The sequence below is a fragment of the Hyperoodon ampullatus genome (genome assembly GCF_949752795.1).
Source record: "Hyperoodon ampullatus genome assembly, chromosome: 13".
NCBI classification, from domain to species: domain Eukaryota; kingdom Metazoa; phylum Chordata; class Mammalia; order Artiodactyla; family Ziphiidae; genus Hyperoodon; species Hyperoodon ampullatus.
In genome coordinates, this window is record NC_136926.1 from 64,299,950 (window position 1) to 64,320,944 (window position 20,995).

Consider the following 20,995-nt stretch of genomic DNA (forward strand, 5'->3'; position numbering starts at 1 on the left):
CAGAATGCTTTAGTATAAACTGTGTAGAAAAGTGGATGCTATAATTTGGGAGGTTGTGATATTAAGGTGTCCAATCCTTAAGATATAACCAGGGTGGAATAGATCAAAACATACAATGACATCACAGCTATTTCACTGGTAACCTATTAGTTCTGATGGGTTATATACATTTTATTATATAACAACTGTTTTAAAGCTTTGATGTGTGTAATATCTATTGCATGTCAATTTCTTCTTCAATGTGTTTGAAGTTGATAGCTAAATATTAGAAATTAATTGCATTAGGTCAGGTACAATATACAAGGTATTTTGTGTAAACAATCTACTATAATTCAGAACTCACTAGTAAGTTAAAAGAGCACTGAAAAGCTGATCCATCTCTTCCAAGTTCCTCTGAAAGCCTGTTATTGGGCTAATTAATTAGAATCTTTCATCACAAAGACATTTATTCATAGAGTACCTAAAACTTTAAACAGAAGCACAGAATATCAATATTTTAAAAAGAAAAGTGAGTGTTCTCCAATTTTTATTTGTTTATTCTAATAAGAGAAAATTCTAACAATTATTCTGCAGAGTAGCATATGTTAATCTTTCACTGACTCCTCTCTCTGATGATTCAAATATGATTAAATCAAGATGATTCTTTTTTTTGATATGTCCCAACTTCTCTAAATGTAAGGGTTATGAATAACTCTAGTGAGTTTCCAACAAGGCAAAAATGTGTATCTAATTACTGAGGAATTTTGAAAAATATTTTTACCTGTATCCATACTTTGGTTCAACTGTTGATCACTTGTTTCTCCATCTTCACTGATATATCCAGGAGGTGGCGTTTCTGAAAAAGTTTAGAACAAATCACATACAGGTTCAATTTAATCTCATCGCCTTTTCTCCCAGCTACCAAAGATAACCAACAAATCGCTCCAAATAACATATGAATGTTATATAACATCTCTATAAAAAGCAATATTGGATACTGAGGGCTTATGATTCAGGTTCTGATCTAAACCTTATAGGTGAATCCTTAAAACTTACTTGTAATATAATTGAGCTCTCTGTGCATATTTTCTTAGCTATTATTTACATATCTGGCTCATTGTCATATGTGTATTTTCTGGGGCAAGAGCCAAATATATAACTTCAAAGATGCCTCAGTTCTGATCGGTATGTTTCAAAGAAACTAGTACCCATAATTGTTATTTTTTTTAACCTAATGGCCATCATGGATGGGTACTTAGAGATGATTAAAGGACACACAACACAGGCACACAAGATTTTGGATTACAAAATAATACAGGCTTACATCTTACATTAGGTTCTATAGGGCAAAATATGGTAATATAGTTCAGGAATGGTCTAACTTGAATTCTACCTAAAAAGTGTATTGCTCCATGATTGCTAACCAGTAAATCCTGAATGCCTGAGGCAGAAAATTAAATTCAAATACAGACTACTACACAAAACTGAGGCAAACTACTTCCTGAAAATACTTAAGATTCTAATGTGTCATTTCCAATATGGTTTATGAACAAAATGTTTATATTCAGGAAGCATCTGAATAAACTTCATGTAAAATAAAAACATTTATACAATTTTACCAATTATAATTTCAAGGAGGAAAAAGTAAGTTTAAATGATGTGGGTTAAAGGCTTCCTTCATAAACTTTTTACAATCTCTCTTCAATAAGCTAACTATAAATTTTAACTTAAGTATCAAACTTTTCATTTTAAGTGTCAGTGCCCCCAAATTTTTAATGTAAGAATAAAATAAATTCCTCCATACACTCGAACAACAAAGAATAGAAAAATAAGAATAATACATACCATTACGTGCTATTTTAAAAGTTAAAGCAAATTTTAAAAAAGAGCTAAGCTTTGCCAGTTTAACCACTCATGTCTCAAAGGTCTAAAGAGGAAGAAATACTGAACTGATAAATATGTTATATTTTTTCATTTTTCTCCATTATTAGCTATCTATAAAATAATAAACAACAAAGGTACTAGTGTTTTGGAGGAAATGTTAAAATTTCTTTCACAATGGAATAAAAAGTGAATCCCAAGGTTCTGCTGTCAGTCGGAGCTGGGTAAAGCCCCACTGCCCAGAAAAGCAGATAGGTGTAATCCACCTGTGATTTTCTACTTTGTAAAATGCCCAAATCTAAACAATTAAAGGTGACAGGGAAAATAAGCCCAAACATCTCCACAAGTGAAAGTCACTAAACATTCTAACACCCTCCAAATAATTATTGGGTAGGTGTCTTACAAGAGTGTATGCTTACACCTCAGTTTCCTAAGTATTGTTGAATTATACTAATTCCCACATCAGAGACTTAAGTACTCCCTCACCCAAAACACTACCCACAGGTAACCACTTCTAGTCAAATTCTTCTCCCTACAAAATGCCCTTTGTTCATCCTCCTTCCCCTCACCCTGGCCTCCACTCTCCACAAGGTCTTTGCCCTGTCCTCCTAACTTCTCAAAATGTTTGTTTCCCAGCTACCCAAAAAACAGCTTTAAATCCTCTTTTGGAACAAAACAGTAATGAAAGAAAAAAGCATTAAAATAATCAGAAAACACTTTCTAACCTTAAAATTAGCTATTTTTAAAAATCCTTCCTTTTCCTTATGTTTTCAAAATTATCTCCAATGAACAAGCATTATTTCCATGATGAGACAAAGCAATTTTTTAAATGTAGTTGAAACTCCAAGTTCCTTACATATTTTCAGTTGTATAAAATAAACATGAGTGGAATAGATAAATATTACACAAGGAGAAAAAAGACACTAAAAAAATCCTATGTATAGCTAAATGCTCAGTCTTATACCTCTAGTTTGTGCTAGGGAAAAAAAAACAAAAAAACAAAAAAAAGGGAAACAGACAAAAAAGGAAGAAATTATTAGCTGTTCTCCTAACAAACAGTGAAAACTAAGAGTAGTTTCCATATCATGGAATATTACTGGACATATAATATAACAGAGCAGAATTTGAGAATCATGCAGTTCATTTATTTATCAGCATTACTGAGTCCCAGATGAAAAAGAACTAAAATAGAGGTCTTCTGATTTTCAGCACAACATACGTGTTGCTATGTCTGTAGAACTAAAAATTTTAAAAAGCCAAACCATAATTTATTAATACTTGAACGTTTATGAACAAAATTTGTATCTATCCCAAATTTTAGGAGATTCTGAGGCAAAAATACCTGGGATATAATTACTCTGTGGCTCAATTCCCGCTGGGAAATTAGTGTTTTCTGGAATGGAGTGGGTATAATCATCCAGAGGTGGTAGTTCTGTTAAGATCTCAGTATGCCGTGGCACTAACACTGGAGGCAAAACTAAAAGAGTAAAAGAAATCCAAGTCAATGGCAGAGCAAAGGGGAGGGTGACACCTGTATTAAAAGTTTTCATTAATTTTTGAAGTTTAGGATCCACCTACTTGGTATTATTTGGCTATTGAGAAATTGACAAACCTGATTATGATTTTAACTTGTCATGTAGTCCACAATCTAAATCTCCAAGTCCCAATTTATCTTGTACTTTTGGGGACAAAGTGATCCTGGTAATATTATATTACCATAGAAGTTCATAAATCCTCATCGGAAAGGTTGCAGAAAGATTTGTTAAATCAGATTTGGGGTATTTTTTGAAAATATAGCTGTATTCTTTTAGAAAGTTTCAAGTATACAGCTAAGTAAATTGAAAGTCCTGCTATGAGTTTTACCCAACTGCTTAGATGCAAATGATGTCATTAGAGTACATCGAAAAAACAAAGAGCAAAATTACTGAAAACAGGTAGTGCAGCAGACAAGTAATAAGACATATCATTCAGTTCTAAGCAGACTGTGTATCTGTGGGATTAGAATTTCCTAGATATGTACTTTGATGTGAAATGCTTGCTATTCCAAGAAACTAAGGTATCTTTCCCTCTAAGATATATTTTCCCATAACATGTGTTAAAAAACTTTAAAGTATTTTTAATTACTGTCAAAAAATATACTGAATTTAAGGTAACTTATTAGAGTTTTATACCAAAATTTCCCTGGGTCAATTAAGTATAAGAGTACCTAATACACTTAAGTTCCAGCATTTAATTAAAACAAGGGGAAAAAATCTACTTTTCCTACCTGGTGTCTCAACTCTCTGGTAGTGGTAAGGGTTTACACATACTTCATCCTTTTTAAGATTAAAAGCATATTCGCAGTTTTCAATTGCCTTGAGTTCATGATGACTGTGAAGATCAGGCCAACGCCATAATCGGCAATATATTACATGCGGCAGTCCTTTCCGATGAGATACCTGAAGACGACCATCAAGAGACCTATTGGGAAGCAAGGGAAAAGAAAGGTGGGAACTTTAAAAAAAAATAAATGTTCTCAATTGAGATAAATTAGTACAATAAGAGCATAAGGAAAGGAATGACAGACGTTTAGTTAGTTTTAGTGAGTACAAGGAAGAAAAATGTGTTATCTAATGGATCTCATATAAAAGTAAGCAGCAACAGTAGGGTATGTTTCTTATAAATATGCTACATAAATGACTCAAATGTCAATGAACGGGTAACCGCTTGGGGAAAAAGTGATTTTTTAAAAAAAGTATCATATAGCTATACTTGAAAAACTTTTGTCAACAACTTTCATCTTCAGTGAATCAAACTCTTATTTAGGGAGGCTTTTAAGGGCATTATTTCTGTAGGTGACAGAATTATCAAAAAAAGGAACTAGTGTGAAGAATGATAAATACCAACAATGATGTAAAAGTAACTTACTAAAACTAATGTAACTCATTACCCAGTTGTGATTGTTTTGAGTACTGAGGTATATTTCTATATAGCTCACACATAAATGCAGATGGTGATGAATATGATGAGATGAAATGGACCAATACCAATATGCTCAAAAAAGAGAATAAGGTGAGAAAAAAAAAGGTAACATAAAAACGAGTTAGCCTGGCATTAATTGTGATATAAGGGGTTCAGTAAATAAGTATGTACTTATTAGTATACAGATGAGATTTAGATGACAGCAAGAAATTTAGCAAAAACTGGTTATGTATCTACTTAAAAATTAGGCCAACAACAGATTATAATCTAACCTCACACTAAAATGAGAATATAGTTATCAAAGTTTCTATTCTTTAGGGGATGCAATAATTTTAAAAAGATTCAAAACTAGAATTTCATTGATAAAACATCAGCTGAAACATTTAATATATTTTTAATACTGGCAAGCAGTTATTTTAAATGCCATGCCTTATTTTACATTAAGGAAACATCCAAGGCAAAATTATTTACTAAGCAACCCACTATAGGTCTTCCAAAACACCCTCCCTCCCACAAGATCTCTAGGATTCGATAGAGGGCAGAATATTCACCTGGTTTGTTCAGAGAAGCTGTAAAGGCCTGTTGTATCCCACTGATCTATCGTATTTGGTGTACTCAGTCCCCAAATTTCAGAGCAAGTGCTGTGCATAAATTGAAAAACAAAAAATTGATGTGAACATGGAAGCATGGTTATTCAAATTACCATGATGTAAAACATGGAAAATGTACAGAATACTTCCTTCACCCAGAAAATATACATTGCTTCACTTTTTCACAGGCATTTAGTGCTGGTTTCTATATTTTCTATATGAAGGAAGCCAATAAAATGGAACATGTGACTCCAGATAAGTTATGATTATGTTTTTAAAATGTGAACACCAATGCTCTCTAGCTTAATGAAATCATACCTATGCCTTTTCCAATTTCTTCTACTCACAACAAAGGATCCTATGCCATTAGCCTTACTAACAGTGCTTCATTTTATAACCCAGTTTTTTAAAAAAACTTATCTAAAAATGGATGTCAACTAGTATTTTTAATATAGGTAAAATTCCAATTGAAATAGACATATACCCACAGTTAAGATTTCCAGGTTATTTGTTTGAGATACATATATATTCAGTTTTTCTGAAAATTATTATTGCTCTCTTATTACTGTAAAGGACAAGGAAATGGATTTTGAAGTCATTCTAGCGCAGCATACTACCTTAAAAGTTTTAAGAAATTGGTATGAGGACTAAAGATACATGAAAGGACAAAATTCATAAAAGATAGTATGAATATGACAAAGTTGCTATATCCAGTTTTTCTCATTAATACACCTGAAAGGCATACACCAGAAAGACCTCAAAATTTTTCTTCCACATTTCTTTCCAGAACAAGGGCAGCCCAGAGATAAGTCTGCCTATTTTCCCTGCCACCACTTCATCTGTGGGAGAAGAGAAGAAAAGGAGAAAAGAACAGGAGCTTAAAAACAGTCTGGAATGGAACTAATGACAGCCAAAGGGGTCTCAGTTATAAGTCATACTTTTAAAATTAGAGTCAAAAGATAATTTCGGAAACTCTATTCCATTTCTTACATATTACAAAATCATCAAAATTTAAAGGAAGAGAAAGATATTTCAAAACAACTTTTGAAAATCAAATTAAACAACTGGTTAAATTCCAGGTGTATACTTTGCTAATGAGCTAACTCAATCAGCATTTCAAAGGGCACTGGTGAAAAGTGCTGTCTTCCTGTGGCTGGACAATACATCAAGTGGGCTGCCTCAGGGCTTCAGGGCTTCAGAGCTTCAGGGCTTCAGCGCTACAGGGCCTTCTGCACAGTCACTGGGCTGCAGAAACATTTCACGCCATGCTTTGGAGGCTACAGTAAGTATAATACTGGATGGTTTTTAAAAATACATTTTCAGACACTTTCCAGCAGCTTTCTGAGACATTTTACAGATTCCCTTGGTTTTTAGGCTTCTAACTTCCACTTCTCAGACTACAAAAGTCAGAAAAAACCGAACTGGAGGATAATTCAGACCTTTCCTTTTTTCCCAAAGATGTACTGACTAAACAACCATCACATAAATGGTCCTTTAATTCGGATATTTATCAAATATCTACTGGAAACATACAGCACCATGTAGTTTAAAACACAATAAAATCAACTAAATTCTAGAGTCACATGAATCCGAATTTAAACCTCAGAAGGAACAGTATGCATCTTACTCTTCTCTCTTTGAAAATAATTTGAGGAAAATGATTGATAAAAGAGTAGATAATGAAGCTATTCTACTCTTATGAGACTAAAATGAACATTTCACTCAAGTAACTCTGGAACTGACATGAGAACCAGAATGTAATAGGGTATGAAGAGCTTAAGTTGTGCTTTATTCAAGCCTTGAAATATATCAGAGAACAATAAGCAGTAGTTGTTAAAAACAGGCAACCGATTTAGAGGCAGAAAGACCTAAATCCCAACTCAAACTCGGCCACTTTCCCACTGCCATCACAGGGTGTATTTAAGCCTCAGTTCTATTGATCATTATAATCTCTCTCACACAAATTGGAAGGTTTATTTGAAAATAATAAATTTGCTTCTATAAAGTAAAATTTTTCCTTGTTTATATATGAATTTTTTTTAAAGAATCAATTTATAACAAAATATACAAAGCACCTAGAATAAATGTAATTATAAATGTGTCAAAACTACACCAAGGGGCCTCCCTGGTGGCGCAGTGGTTGAGAGTCCGCCTGCCGATGCAGGGGATACGGGTTCGTGCCCCGGTCTGGGAGGATCCCATATGCCGCGGAGCGGCTGGGCCCGTGAGCCATGGCTGCTGAGCCTGCGCATCCGGAGCCTGTGCTCCGCAACGGGAGAGGCCACAACAGTGAGAGGCCCGCATACCACAAAAAAAAAAAAAAAAAAAAAAAAAAAAAAAAAAAAAAAAAAAAAAAAAAAAAACTACACCAAGAAACATTTTAATTATTACTAAAGAACACAAAAATCAACTGAGCAAAGAGAAAAACATACATCTTCCTAGACAGGAAGATAACATCATAGCGATATCAGTTCTGCCAAATTTATATATTTGATGCAGCCAATAAAAATTTTAAAAAATTGTTTAAGACCCTGATAAAATTACCTGAAATATAGTGTATCAAAATAAACAAGAATGACCAGGAAAACTCTGACAAAGAAGAAACTGGCCGTTACCAGATCCTGAAACACATTATAAATCCTAAGTAATGGAAATAGTATGCAATTAACAAAAGAATATACAAACAAAACAGAATAGAGGTTCTGCCAGTAGAGTAGCCTCAATTAGGCAAATCTTCCTTTGGATAAAAATGAGAGCCTCTGAACAAAATATAATAAAATTAACAATTTGAAAATATAATAAAATCAACTATTTGATAACAGTGGAGAGAGACCAAAAACAGATACAAATTGAAGGGAAGTCAGCCTTTCTAAGGGGGGAACTGTACTGGATGAGAGCTGCATTTGTGTGGCTCTATATCCAAAGGCACCCCACAGTGTAAGCTACACAGGGCAACTAGACCTTAATCAGAAAACAGCAGTTTTAAGGACCTGCAGAATCAGAGGGTGGATTTGGGGCTGCCGGAAAGGCTGGAAAGAGAAGAGGGGAAATCCCATAATGAAGGAAGCCACGAAGGGAAAAAAAAATCTGAATAGGAGTATGAACTCTGCCCAGACCCTTAAACTATGCATGTGGGAGAGACTGCGGAGGCCTGCTGAAAACCAGTGCTTGAAAGCCTGAAAGAACTAAGCTGAGATTTCAGCTGTTCTTTTTCTCAGAGGCAGTTTGCACTCTGAGGTCACCCAAAACTATCTGTTAGAATAAAAATCAACATTCTTCAGAGAAAGATAAGAGAATTTAGTCTCTAAAATATTTTGTCCCAAATATCCAGTATAAAAATCACAAAATACTAAACATGTGAAGAAATAAGAAAACGTTACCCCCAGTAAAAACAGACCCCCAAGATGAATTAACAGACAAGAATTTTAAAGTAACTATTATGAATATGTTCGTGGACTTAATGAACAGATGGGAATCTCAGCTGAGTAATGGAAACTATAAAAACAAATTAAATGAAAACTCTAGAACTGAAAATTACAAAATCAGAAAATAAAAATTAACCTGATGGTTGGAGAAGACAGAAGAGTTGGTGAATTTGAAGATGGATCAATAGAAATTATCTAATCAGAACTGAAATAAAAGACTGAATAACAAAATAAACAGTCTCAGTAACATGTGCAGTCCCAGAAAGAGGGGAAGCAAGAACAAACAAGAAAAAAAATTTGAAGTAATAATGGCTGAAAAATCTTCAACTTCAGTGAAAACCTAACCTTAAATTTCCAAGAAACTCAGTGAATACCAAGCAGTTTAAATACAAAACAACCAACCAAAAACATATTGGGAATATCACTGTCAAACTCCTAAAAACAAAAGATGAAAAGAAAATCTTTAAGCTGGTGAGAAGCATAAAAACTTGGCACAAAGGACTCCATCCAAACCCCTGCAGTTAGAGACTTGACCAAACTCTAACATGGCTTCTAGCAACGTTAAGGCCTCGTCCCTGGTGTGACCCAGACCCTACTGAGTTCCTGCCTGGAAAAGCGCAAGGCTGCCAAAAGAATTTACCATTTGTTCCAGCCAATACTGGTCCATAGGCCCCTGACCTCCTTTTCCTAGCGCATCTATTTAAAAAGCTTACAACTTGTAAATCCTTCCTGTCTCTTTGAAATGTATACATGACTCCTACAACTCAGGAGTGGAGGACCTGAAAACCATTCCTTTGAAATGTAACCAATCACCAGGAAAAATGGGGTCTCCGTCTTCCAGTCTGCCCTCTGAGGGAAGGCAGAAGTCTAACTTCCGATAAATGCCATTTAGCAGACGCAGGTGGCCTAAATCACATGGACACTGACCAAACCTCGTACCCACTTTTTGGGTAATTTTTCACTTCCCTGACTCTGTTCCAGACCCCACTCATTAACCCCTTGCTGCTCCCTCATTCTCCCAGTCACCTCTGTGCAAACTGGAATTGGGCTCAGATCTTACCCCTGCTGGAATGGTTACTGAATAAAATCTGTTTTTACCACTTTTAACCAACAACGTGCAGTTTTGTTTAACTTTGACAGCAGCCAAAGCAGAGCAATTTATACATGTAAAGGCATAAAGACGTGAATAACAATCTCTCATCAGAAACAATGGAAGCCAGAAGATAATGGAACAGCAGCTTTAAGGAGCTGCAAGGAAAAAACACAAACAAACAAAAAACCCTCAACCTAAAATCTATAATCAACAAAAATATCCTTCATAAAAGAAGTCAAAACAAAAATGTGTTCAGATAAACGAAAACTGAGAGACTTCTAGCGGACTCTGCACAAAGAAATGCTTAAAGGAAAATTCTTCAGGATAAAGAGAAATGACAACAGATGGAAACTCTAAATCAGGGGGAAATTTTTTTAAAAAACTAGAAAGTATAGGTATGTAAGTAAATATAAAAGACAATATTCTGTTCATCTCTTAATTTCTACAAAAAGGAGATGACCAACTACAGAAAAAAACTGTAACTCTAAAAGCATGTAGTGTAATTTATGACAATGGCAGCAGAAGCAACAGGAGGTGTTTAAAAAATCACTACATTTTTGCAAAGCTAAAGATGCATATTGTCGCTGTGAAAGCAACTCCCCCCCCCACACACAAAGGGTGAAAGAGAGTAACTAAAGAGCATATAGAAAACTAAAATGAAATACTAAAAAATAAGCCCAAAGGAAAGAAAGGAGAAAATAACAAAAAATAGATAACCGAAAACAGAGTAAAGAGTAAAACAAAGAGTAAGTCCAACCCATCAACGATAACGTTATACATAAATACACCACACACTCCAATAAGCCGGAGACTTGTCAGAATGAATACAGGATGCAAAATGTCTACAAAAAAAGATGTACTTTAAATATAATATATGGATGGGCTGAAAATACAAGAGTGGAAATACATAGTTCATACAAGCAATAAGTTTAATAAAGCATAGTACCAGAAATAATAAGACTTCAAGTCTAAGAATATTACCAAAGTAGAAAGAGACATTAAGAGGGACAATTCATCAGAAGACATTAACAATCCTCTAAGCATTTAAAAATACAGTTTCAAAATACATGAAGCAAAAACTGACAGATCTAAAGGAAGAAATGAACAAATAAGCCATCAGAGTAATCTCAGTAACTCTTTGGACAGTCACACTACCAAAAAAAAAAAAAAAAAAAACCTATGTATCATAGAAGAGCTGCACAATACTATCAACCACCTTCTAACTGACATTTATAGAATCCTCTTCAAGTGCACATGGAATATTTAAAAGAGAGCAAAACAGTGCCTGACAATCAGCTGGTGGGCGGGTGGGTGGGTGCCTGGTTCTTTAGAAGAGGCTAGAAAACTGCCTAAATTTTTCTAGAAATGCTAATTTCTTCCCAGAAATGGCTTTCAAATTACATCACTCAAAAAACCAGACCAAACTTAGGACAATTTTCTCTTCCCTTCTAGTCTTTGTGTATGGGGACATGTAGTTCAAGACCTCCCAAGGGAACTCTATCAGTTTTCATCATTATGTATTTAAAAAAGAATGGCATGTAATGAGAAGTCATCCATGGATCCTATGGTATAGTCAGTGTTTTTTGAACAAAGTCAAAGGACAAGATAGGATCTAGCACAATGACAGTGACTCAAAAAATACTTGATAAATGAGTGAACTTTATGGGGAATTCCTTTATATAAAACAGACAAAAGTAGAAAGGTTCCATGCTTACTGTAGGCATTAAACAGAAGCACAGAAGAGTGAGACAAGAGTACTACTGCCCTTGCCTTCCCTTTAGGCCTGAGGCACCTCTATTTAACACTGGGATCCAAGAGAAACTGATCAGTAATTATCTGGAGTCAAAGGCAATGATCTAAGATCAATGAACTATTTCAGAGAAATGGTTTGTATTATTAGGTATCAACTGAACGTTAAATGAATGAATAATCTACAGAGATCTAAACTGAGTTTACTTCTGAGTTACATATTGTGACGTCCTTGGTAAAAAAAATACAAGAGAGACCACATGCTGAGGACAGTTAATTCTAAAACTTTGAAATCCTATAGATTATGTTCTTTGGCCATAAGTGAATTAAATTAAAAATCAATGATTGAAAGATACTTAGGAAAATCCCAAATATTTGGAAATTAACAACATACATCTAAGTAACCCATGGGTTAAAGAAGAAATGACAAAATAAAGTAGAAAATACTTTATATAAGGACTCCACAATATAAAAAATTGGGGAAAGGGGGCTAAAGGAGAATTTATTGCTTAAATGTTTATATTAGAAAGAAAAAATATTTTAAATTAATGACTTAATGATATAGTTCTAATTAACACTGTACTGGAGGTCGTAGCCAGGGGCGAGAAAAAGAAAGAATATTAGAAAGGGAAGAAATAAAACTGCTTTTTTACAGCCAAACTCAAAGAAATACAGAGTAGAATGGTGGTTGCCAGGGGTATGGGGGAAACGGGGAGATGTAGGTCAAAAGATGAACTAAAAGTTCTGGGGATCTAACGTACAACATGGTGACTATAATTAACGATACAGGCATACCTCATTTTATTGTGCTTCACAGATATTGTGTATTTGTTTTTGTTTTTTTTTACAAATTGAAGATTTGCCCTGAGCCGAGCAAAATCTACTGGTGCCATTTTTCCAACAGAATCTGATCACTTCATGCCTCTATGTCACATTTTGGTAATTCTCACAATATTTCAAACTTTTTCATTATTATTATATTTTTTATGGTGATCTGTGATCTTTGATGTTACTATTGCAATTGTTTGGGGGAACCATGAATCACACCCATCTAAGATGCTGTATGTGTTCTGACTGCTCCACCTTCCAGCCATCTCTGCCCCCACCACCTCCCTATCCCCTGAGACAAAACAATATTGAAATTAGGCTAATTAATAAACCAATAATGGCCTCTGAGTGTTCTAGGGAAAGGAAGATTCGTACATTTCTCACTTTAAATCAAAAGTTAGAAATGATTAAGCTTAATCAAGAATGTTATGTTGAAATCCCAGATAGGCCGAAAGCTAGGCCACTTGCACCAAAGAGTAAGCCAAATTGTGGATGCAAAAGAAAAGTTCTTGAAGGAAACTAAAAGTGCTACTCCTGTGAACACAAAAATGATTAAAAAAAAAAAAAAGCAAAAACAGCCTTACTGCTGATACGAATCACCAGCCACAACACTCCCTTAAGCCAAAGCCTAATCCAAAACAAGGCTCTTTCTTCAACTCTGTGAAGGCTAAAGGAGGTGATAAAATAGCAGAAGAAAAGTTTGAAGCTAGCAGAGGTTCGTTCATGAGGTTTAAGGAAAGAGATGAATCATCTCTGTAACATCAAAGTGCAAGGTGAAGGTGCTGCTGTAGAAGTGACACCAAGGTATCTAGAAGATCTAGCTAAGGTAACTAATGAATGTGGCTACACTAAACAACAGACTTTCAATGTAGACAAAACAGCCTTATATGGGAAAAAGATGCCATCTAGGACTTCACAGCTAGAGAGAAGTCAATGCCTGGCTTCAAAGCTTTAAAGGATAGGCTGACTCTCCTAATGACTCTCTCATTAGGGACTAATGCAGTTGGTGACTTTAAAGCCAATGCTCATTTACCATTCTAGGGTCCTAGGGTCCTTAAGAATTATGCTAAATCAACTCTGCCTGTGCTCTATAAATGGAACAACAATGCCTGGATGACAAAGCCTGGAGTACAACATAGTTTACTGAATAACTTAAGACCACTGTTGAGACTTACTGCTCAGAAAAAAGATTCCTTTCAAATTTTTACTGCTCACTGACAATGCACCTGGTCACCCAAGAGCAATGATGGAGAGGTACAAGGATATTAATGTTGTTTTCATGCCTGCTAACACAACATCCATTCTGCAGCCCATGGATCAAGGGGTAATTTTGACTTTGAAGTCTCATCATTTGCGAAATACATTTCGTAAGGCTGTAGCTGCCATAGATAGTGATTCCTCTGATGATCTGGGCAAAGTCCATCGAAAACCTTCTGGAAAGAATTCACCATTCTAGCTGCCATTAAGAACATTCACAGGAGTTTGGAAGAATTTGATTCCAACCCTCGTGGATGACTTTGAGGGGTTCAAGGCTCCAGTGGAGGAAGTAACTGCAGATGTGGTGGAAACAGCCAGAAGTGAAGCCTGAAGACATGACTGAATTGTTGCCATCTCATAAGACTTTCAAGGATTTGCTTCTGATGGATGAGAAAAAAAGTGGTTTCCTGAGATGGAATCTACTCCCGGTGAAGATATGGTGAAGGTTGTTGAAATGACAACAAAGGATTTAGAATATGACATAAACTTAGTTGATAAAGCAGCAGCAGGGCTTGAGAGGACTGACTCCAATTTTGAAAGAAGTTCTACTGTGGGTAAAATGCTATTAAACAGCATTGCATGCTACAGAGAAATTGTTCGTGAAAAGAAGAGTCGATCGATGTGGCAAACTGCAGTGTTGTCCTATTTTAAGAAATTGCCACAGCTGCTCCAAGCTTCAGGACCACCACTCTAATCAGTCAGAAGCCAGGAACATCGAGGTAAGACTCTCCATCAGCAAAAAGACTACCATTCACTAAAGGCTAAGATGATGGCTAGCATTTTTTTTTTAGCGATAAAGTATTTTTAAATTAAGGTATGTACACTGTTTTTATTTTTTAAGATATAATGCTATTGCACACCTAACAGACTACAGCATAGCATAAACGTAACTTTTTGTATAGACTGGAAAGCTAGAAAATTCTAGTGATTCACTTTATTGAGATATTTGTCCTATTGTGAGGTCTGGAACAAGCCCACAGTATCTCCAAGGTATGGCTGTACTGTATCATATATATGAAAGTTAAGAAAGTAGATCTTAAAAGTTACCACCACACACACACACAAAAAGGTAATTATGTGAGGGGATGGACGTGTTAACTAACTTAATTGTGGTAATCATTCTGCTATATGTGTATCAAATCATCACACTGTATACCTTAAACTTATATTTTTCATATGCAATAATCTCAATAAAGCAGGAATAAAAACCCTTTTTCTGAACAATGACATAATGGTTTACAGAGAAAGTCTCTGAAGCAACATCTAGAACTCATTAGTGAATTTAGCAATGTTGTAGGATTTAATGGCAACTTATAAAAATCCATTATATTTCTACTACAGCAATAAACTATTTGAAAATTAAAATTCCATTTACAATGGTGTCAAAAACATAAAATACTTAGACAAAAGATTTAATGCAAGATGTGTAAGACCTGTTTACTAACAACTAAAAATCTTGCTGAAAGATATTAAATAAACCTAAGTATATAAAGGAATACAATATATTAGATTAAATGACTCAAGATGTCCATTTTCCCTAATTCCCTAATAATATCTGCTCTATTTTTTCAAATCCATTGCAATCATGATTTCAGCAAGGTATTTTTATAGCAACTGACAAGCTGATCTAACACGTATATGGAAATGCAAAAGATCTTGAAAAGCAAAACATCTGGAAAAAAAAGAACACACAACATGGATGAATCTCAGAAATATTTAGCTGACCAAGAGAAGCTGAACATGAAAGACTAGATACTGAATGATTCCATTTACATAAAGTTCTAGAAGGGGCAAAACAAACTGGAAGTGAAGAAAATTGCAACAGTGGTTGCCTCTAGGGGGAAAGAGGATGAAAGAACTTTCTGGGTGATTGAAATGTTCTGTATCTTGATACACTGTATATGCATTTGTCAGATCTAATCCTACTAAGCATTGTGATTTGTGTACTTTACTATTTGAAAATTTTACCTAAAAATACAAACAAGGGAAAAGAAGAACTTCAGACAATGAAATAATAATCAAAATGGAAAGTAGCAACAAAAAAATTCGGATGTTTATTTAGTATATGATAAAGTTCCCTAAGAACTGATAAGGAAAGATCTCTAAAATATAAATTAAGTGAAAAAAAATGTACAATATTTTAGTAAGCTATTCTGTGTAAAAAAGGACAATTAAAACTTTAAGTATTTGCACATGCATATGGGAAAGACACACACACACACACACACACACACACACGTGAACAGGAGTTACTTGAGGTGGGGAGAGGGAGGGAAGGGTAAATTTTTCGATGGTTGTTTGCTCTGTTTTTATGAATGCATGTACACATGAAACATACACAGATTTTTAAACCATGTGAATGTATTGCCTTTTATCAAATTAAACAAATCAAACAAAAGAATACTGCCGCAGAATAAAATGTAAGTCAAGTCGTCTTGACATTTCTATTAAAAGATATGCTTCTAACCTTAGATAACTAAGAAGTACAGACTGTTATTTCCTATTCTGCGTCATTTCAGCTCACTCTGGGCATTACTAAAGGAGATAATAAAATGCCAGCCCGAGCCCTGTTTATTCTCTTCTAGCAAAATGTCCTCTCTATATAACATGGGCCTTTGGAACCCATTTTCTTCCACATGCATTTATGTCAACAGCCCCTTCCTAGCCACCTTTTGACTTAACTACTAATTCTTTTATAGGTATACCTAGCAAACCAGGTCAATTTTTAAGACTTAGTAGTCTAGGGGATTTTTTTTTTTTGCGGTACGCGGGCCTCTTACTGTTGTGGCCTCTCCCGTTGCGGAGCACAAGCTCCGGACGTGCAGGCTCAGTGGCCATGGCTCACGGGCCCAGCCGCTCCGCAGCATGTGGGATCTTCCCGGACCAGGGCTCGAACCCGTGTCCCCTGCATCGGCAGGCGGACTCTCAACCACTGCGCCACCAGGGAAGCCCAGTCTAGGGGATTTAAATCAGGTGGTTTTAATCATTCCCTCTTCCTTAAAGATTCTTACTAACCAAAGTTTTTATTTATGGGGAAAATAATCCCCATAAGACCTTGAGCTCCCAAAGGTCTCTGTATACCTACCACCTAGCAAGCAAGGTATCTGGTGACTAAATTAATATTTTTATAGCATAAAAACTGGACCACAACGTTCCTAGGCACACTAAATCATAATACTTTAAATAACAGTGGGGAAAATGGATCTCTCAGGTTTTCAGTTTGTTCACAAGGAGTGGCAAGTTACAACTGCAAGTATGTACAGTTCCTAAAAGATATTAAAAGAAACAAACACAGGAAAAACGTTAGAGAAATAGCACTAATTGTAACAACTATTTTATAAAAGTCTTTTGCACATTCCTTATTTCAATAAATCTAAAATGCAACATTATCTTGTGTTAAACTTAAAAGGAAAAACTTCCAAATTTATTTATATGATGCATCCCAAAGTGAAAAAATGTGCATCTTAAAACCAATGAAATATGTAATAGCAATTACCTTCATAAGTTAGCTGCTACATGTCAGGTACTATGTAAGACTTTAAATATATTATGGACCTTATAATCACCTGCAGGCTGTGCATTATTATCTCACTTTAAATTCGAGGAAACTGAGCCTCTGAGGGATAGTAAAACAATCTCACCAAGGTCAGATTCCTAACAAGTGGCAGGGCCAGGATTCCAGCCCACTCTTGTCCAACAATGCTTTCCACCCCACCAAGAGCTTTCTGAGCTTCTACTTTCTCACCACCTACATCAGCATTTCTGTGACTAAAACCTGGGGATCCCTGGGCACCTCAAATATAGTACTGGCAAGGGTCTGTTTGGTTCCTACAATAATTTTTTAAGTTACATTTTTATTCTGAGTAAATAGTAACTTTACATAAATCTTCTAAACACATATTCTGGATAACCTGGTAAGCACTAGTCTTGTTCGACTGCATCATCTGGGTGTCTGGGTTTGGATCTGGGTTTGACAATCACCTCAGCACCAAAGGTAAGTAGAGAGATTGACTTAACATGTAAATGATGAAATCACTCCAAAAAGGCCAAATGATATCAGGATGTGCTAAATAAATTATGTTTCATAGTAGGCTTAGAGAAAAGAGGTAGAGAATTTAGCAACACAGGGCACATGGTAGTATGCTGGCCTCAAAAGAACCTTAGTCATTCAGCAGCACAATCACAATGGAAACAGAAAATCAATATTAACAAATTATTAACTTGATGTTAGAATTTTCTTGGTTATAGAACTCAGTATAAATCAGCCTTTTGATAAGCATAAGTTTACACTAAATTATGTTTCTAAACATTTAAACAGGGCTTCCCTGGTGGAGCAGTGGTTAGGAATCCGCCTGCCAATGCAGGGGACACGGGTTCAAGCCCTGGTCCAGGAAGATCCCACATGCCGTAGAGCAACTAAGCCTGTGAGCCCCAACTAATGAGCCTGCACTTTAGAGCCCGCAAACCACAACTACTGAGCCCGCGTGCCACAACTACTGAAGCCCGTGCGCCTACCGCAACAAGAGAAGCCACCGCAATAAGAAGCCTATGCAACGCAACTAAGAGTAGCCCCCGCTCGCCACAACTAGAGAAGGCCCGTGCGCAGCAACGAAGACCCAACACAACCAAAAATACATAAATAAATGTATAAGCATTTAAACAACATTAAGAGAAGTCCACAAAAATGTCTATACATTACTTGAACGTGAAACGTATCAACCTGCACAACACCAAGCTATTGACAAGTAGTAAGGAAGAGAAGGATGGGTCTGAAAACATTAAACTCATAAAAATACCTGCTAGGTGAAATCCACATATCCTAAAGAAAGTATTACATTTTATTAATTACAAAATTAACTACAGTGATAGCACTATCCCATACACATTAGCGCAACATCTCCTAAATTTGACTATCTGACTTCAGGACAGTCTAAAAACTCTTTAGTTTTAAAAAATACCATGCTAACTGGTTAAAAACAAAAATTGGTCTCAGATAAATTCTACCTGCCTGATCAAAATTTGATATTGTTCACCAATGCAATTAACATAGATTATAAATTTATGCTGAAATAAAATGTAATAGACCATAAGTCATCTATGATGCTGTCCCTGCATCAATTCACAGATAAGCAAGCATGTCCATGTTAGAATCTCAGCAAAGTCCTGCAATCCTTTGTATGAAACACAATTTCTTTTTTTTTTAATTTTTTAAAATTTCATTTTATTATTTTATGTATTTATTTTTGGCTGCATTGGGTCTTCGTTGCTGCCCGTGGGCTTTCTCTAGTTGCGGCGAGCAAAACACAATTTCTTAAAGGCAGATTATCAACTGTGAAACTTTCTTGCTTACATAGACTGAATTTTAAAAATCTGGGAAAAAGAGGCTGGAACAGCTATTAAAATCATCAGGACACTAAACTGCCAAAAAAAAAAAAAACTCTATGGCATATAGTATATTAGTTGACCACCGGACTAACCAGATGACTTTGTAGTAAACCAGGAAGAAATCCTTATAGAATTGCCCTATAATCACTTTTACAATAATTATCAGCAAAACCAATACATTAAAGCTTTTTTTCATCTCAGAATAAACCTTTGAAAACTGAAGATAAAATTTAAAATCTAGTGTACAATTTACCAACTATATATGTGTATAGGCATTTTATACACAAATCTACATTAACATTTTGAACTTTGGTTCAAACAGACGTTGTTTGTTAATTAATATACTTTTTGAATTAAGGACGTATATTTATTTGTATACTTGTTATCAGGAGATAGAAGTAATGTGAACTAAGCTCAAGAAAATAACACTGACTTTGAAGGCTCATACCACAGAAGCATATAAACCATTAAACAAGTTGTACTGTCCCTACGGTATCTGCACAATTTACTGCAGCAGTTAAACTACCGGTGTCAAAAGTAATAAGCCTCATTATGTTTTACTAATTCATTATTTTTCACGAACTTCTTGTCTAAAGAGTATATTTCTTCTACAAATCAAAAGGAGTAGGATCTAGACTGTCACTGGGGAAACCCATATAAGCAATGCTGAACACTGAGTAAAATGAAAGGGTTCAACAAAAGAAACTTCACTTGAGGCTCCAGCTCGATTACTGATGTACTCATGAAATACGGACTGCTACGGAATAATCTGTAACCACCCATTCAAAATATTTTTTTTTCTAAAGCATTCCTGTTTTTACTTATTTTTTTTTAATGTATTTATTTATTTATTTATTTTTGGCTGCTTTGGGTCTTCGTTGCTGTGTGCGGGCTTCCTCTAGTTGCGGCAAGCAGGGGCTACTCTGCGTTGCGGTGCGCGGGCTTCTCACTGCGGTGGCTTCTCGTGTTGCCGAGCACAGGCTCCAGGCACGTGGGCCTCAGCAGTTGTGGCATGCGGGCTCAGTAGTTGTGGCCCACAGGCCCAGCTGCTCCATGGCATGTGGGATCCTCCCGGGCCAGGGATCGAACCTGTATCCCCTGCATTGGCAGGTAGATTCTTAACCACTGTGCCACAAGGAAAGCCCCACCCATGCAAAATTATTTCTACTTATAACAGATCAGTCCTTCCATTTTGTATATGATTAGCAAGACTAAAAGTTTATATCACCTCAGGAATCAAGAGCTGATAGCTGTAATAAAAAAATAAAGTCTCTGTAAGTATATGTACTACATGTGTCTGTATACTTCACTTCATCACCATTATACAGCTGAGGGATGGGCAATGGAAAAAAAGAAAATGCCTACTTCCAGATCGTTTTTAACCTTCACTCCATCACCAAGAAAGGAGCTTTAGGTACAACCTTGTTCTTAACAAATCAGCAAAGGATACAAGTGAACAATTAAGAAATTTTCATTGGCTACAGAAAACTTAAGCAAATTGCCAACATTTATTTTAAGCATCTGCTATGTACCTGGCACTATTCAAAGTGCTTCATATGTATTATCTAATTTATACTCATATCAACCCTATAAAGTGAATTAACATGACCATTATTTTCATATAAAGAAATAAATGTGAGCAGTTAAATAACTCAAAAAGTCACAAAGCTATTGAGGAAACAGCCAGGATTTACATCCACTTCTGGCTGGCTTAAAAGCCTATATTTTTCAAGGTATACTTCTGCAGAATGATGGTTTAACATCTGTAGTTTCAAACTTTTATAGGAACATGTATTAACTATGTTTTCTTATTTTCTGTATCCTTGATACTCTGGCATTTGGAGCCT

General features: G+C 35.5%; 1 protein-coding gene across 2 annotated transcripts in view; it reads right to left on the reverse strand.

Moving 5' to 3' along the window:
• Positions 1 to 20,995, reverse strand: part of SMAD2 (SMAD family member 2) — a gene marked incomplete at its 5' end in the record, with an annotated part of 69,473 nt that overhangs the window by 32,096 nt on the left and 16,382 nt on the right. The window contains 4 exons of one of the 2 annotated variants that reach the window (XM_079717383.1): positions 761 to 835; positions 3,203 to 3,337; positions 4,127 to 4,320; positions 5,373 to 5,462. In XM_079717383.1, the coding sequence (XP_079573509.1) occupies positions 761 to 835; positions 3,203 to 3,337; positions 4,127 to 4,320; positions 5,373 to 5,462 (494 nt within the window). The remainder of the gene's footprint in view (positions 1 to 760; positions 836 to 3,202; positions 3,338 to 4,126; positions 4,321 to 5,372; positions 5,463 to 20,995) is intronic. The other variant, XM_079717384.1, reaches the window with a different exon arrangement.